Genomic DNA, 1,231 nt, shown 5'->3' with positions numbered 1-1,231 from the left:
TTTCGAATTTTTATTTTTTTAATGTTAACTTAATTTATAACTTTAAGTTATTTTTATTTCTAGTTTAAAGCATTATTTTTTTAACATATTCATTAAAATTTAAATTGTATTCTATAATAATAATAATAATAAAAATTGGTTTGGTTGGATTGTGAAAGAGAGTGAAATTTGAGTTTGTTTGGGTTGTATTGGTAGAAGAGAGAGAAATTAGTTTTTTAATGAAAAGTTTAGTTCGATTGGGTTGTGAATAGGATCGGAGTAGCCTAATAATACACATTCAAGTGGTTGATTTTAAAATGACAAGGGCGTTGTTAGATCTTGGAGCCGGGGCGAGTTTTCTCAAGGGAAGCAAATATGATCAACACGATTTTGGTCCACTTAGAAAAGCCGACACCACCGTGGTGTTGGTTAATTTGACGCTTAAGATTCCTAGGGGAATCGTTACGGATGTGATTGTCATGATCGATGATTTTTACTACCCAGTTGAATTGTTGATTCTAGATTATGTAACAGCTGACCCGAAACGGCAACCGAGTGTGATTCTCGGTAGGCCCTTTTTGGCAACTACAAATGCTTTAATAAAATGTAGAATCGGGGTAGTTGACATGGCATATGGGAATAAAAATCTTCGGCCGAATGTGTTTTCAAACATTTCTAAGTGATGAATGTTTTATGGCTGAAGTCATCGTCATGAAAATGAGGAGGACGCCACAGAGGAGTGTGTTATGTGTTGTAGGAAAACAGTGGAGTATTCAATACAGTTACAAGAGGCGAAGAAAGCAGTTGACGTGTGCGCCGCTATCATTGAAAAGCCACCATGATCACAACAGGTGGAGAGACTACCGGACACTATTGACTCCAAGTTGAAACCGTCACTTGAGAGTCCACTGGTTTTCGAGTTGAAGGTTCTCCCAAAACACTTGAAATATGTATTATTGGGAGAAAGGGAAACATTCCCGGCTATCATTGCCTAAAACCTAAAGAGAAGGCATTGATGAGGGCGTTGAAAGAGTATAAAGCTGCAATTGGATGGACAATCGCAGACTTGTGGGGAATTAGTCCGTCTATTGTAATGCACAAGATCATCACGGCCCCTAAGGTAAAACCCGCACATGATGCACAAAGAAGATTAAATCCAAAATTGCGGGATGTGGTGAAGAAGGAGGTCCTTAAGTGGTTGAATGCGTGAATCATCTTCCCAATTTCGGATAGTCCAACACAAACAGCTCCA

At 38.3% G+C, this 1,231-nt stretch overlaps 1 protein-coding gene across 1 annotated transcript; it reads left to right on the top strand.

Moving 5' to 3' along the window:
• Window positions 1-296: 296 nt before the first annotated feature.
• LOC143606365 (uncharacterized) lies at window positions 297-821 on the top strand. The gene is made up of 2 exons (XM_077082154.1): window positions 297-640; window positions 683-821. The coding sequence occupies exons 1-2, from the start codon at window positions 297-299 to the stop codon at window positions 819-821; spliced, it is 483 nt and encodes a 160-aa protein (XP_076938269.1).
• The last annotated feature ends 410 nt before the right edge of the window (window positions 822-1,231 follow it).

Source organism: Bidens hawaiensis, unplaced genomic scaffold (assembly GCF_021521415.1).
Source record: "Bidens hawaiensis isolate Kalapana, Puna unplaced genomic scaffold, B.hawaiensis_p1.1 tig00074513_1, whole genome shotgun sequence".
NCBI classification, from domain to species: Eukaryota; Viridiplantae; Streptophyta; class Magnoliopsida; order Asterales; family Asteraceae; genus Bidens; species Bidens hawaiensis.
This window is presented reverse-complemented; position numbering and strand designations above follow the sequence as displayed.

Excerpts from the sequence above, each read along its gene's own strand:
- LOC143606365 (XM_077082154.1), top strand. The coding sequence starts at position 297 with ATGACAAGGGCGTTGTTAGATCTTGGAGCCGGGGCGAGTTTTCTCAAG. Across the intron at positions 641-682 it reads AAAAATCTTCGGCCGAATGT|TCATCGTCATGAAAATGAGG; the intron begins GTTTTCAAACAT and ends TTATGGCTGAAG.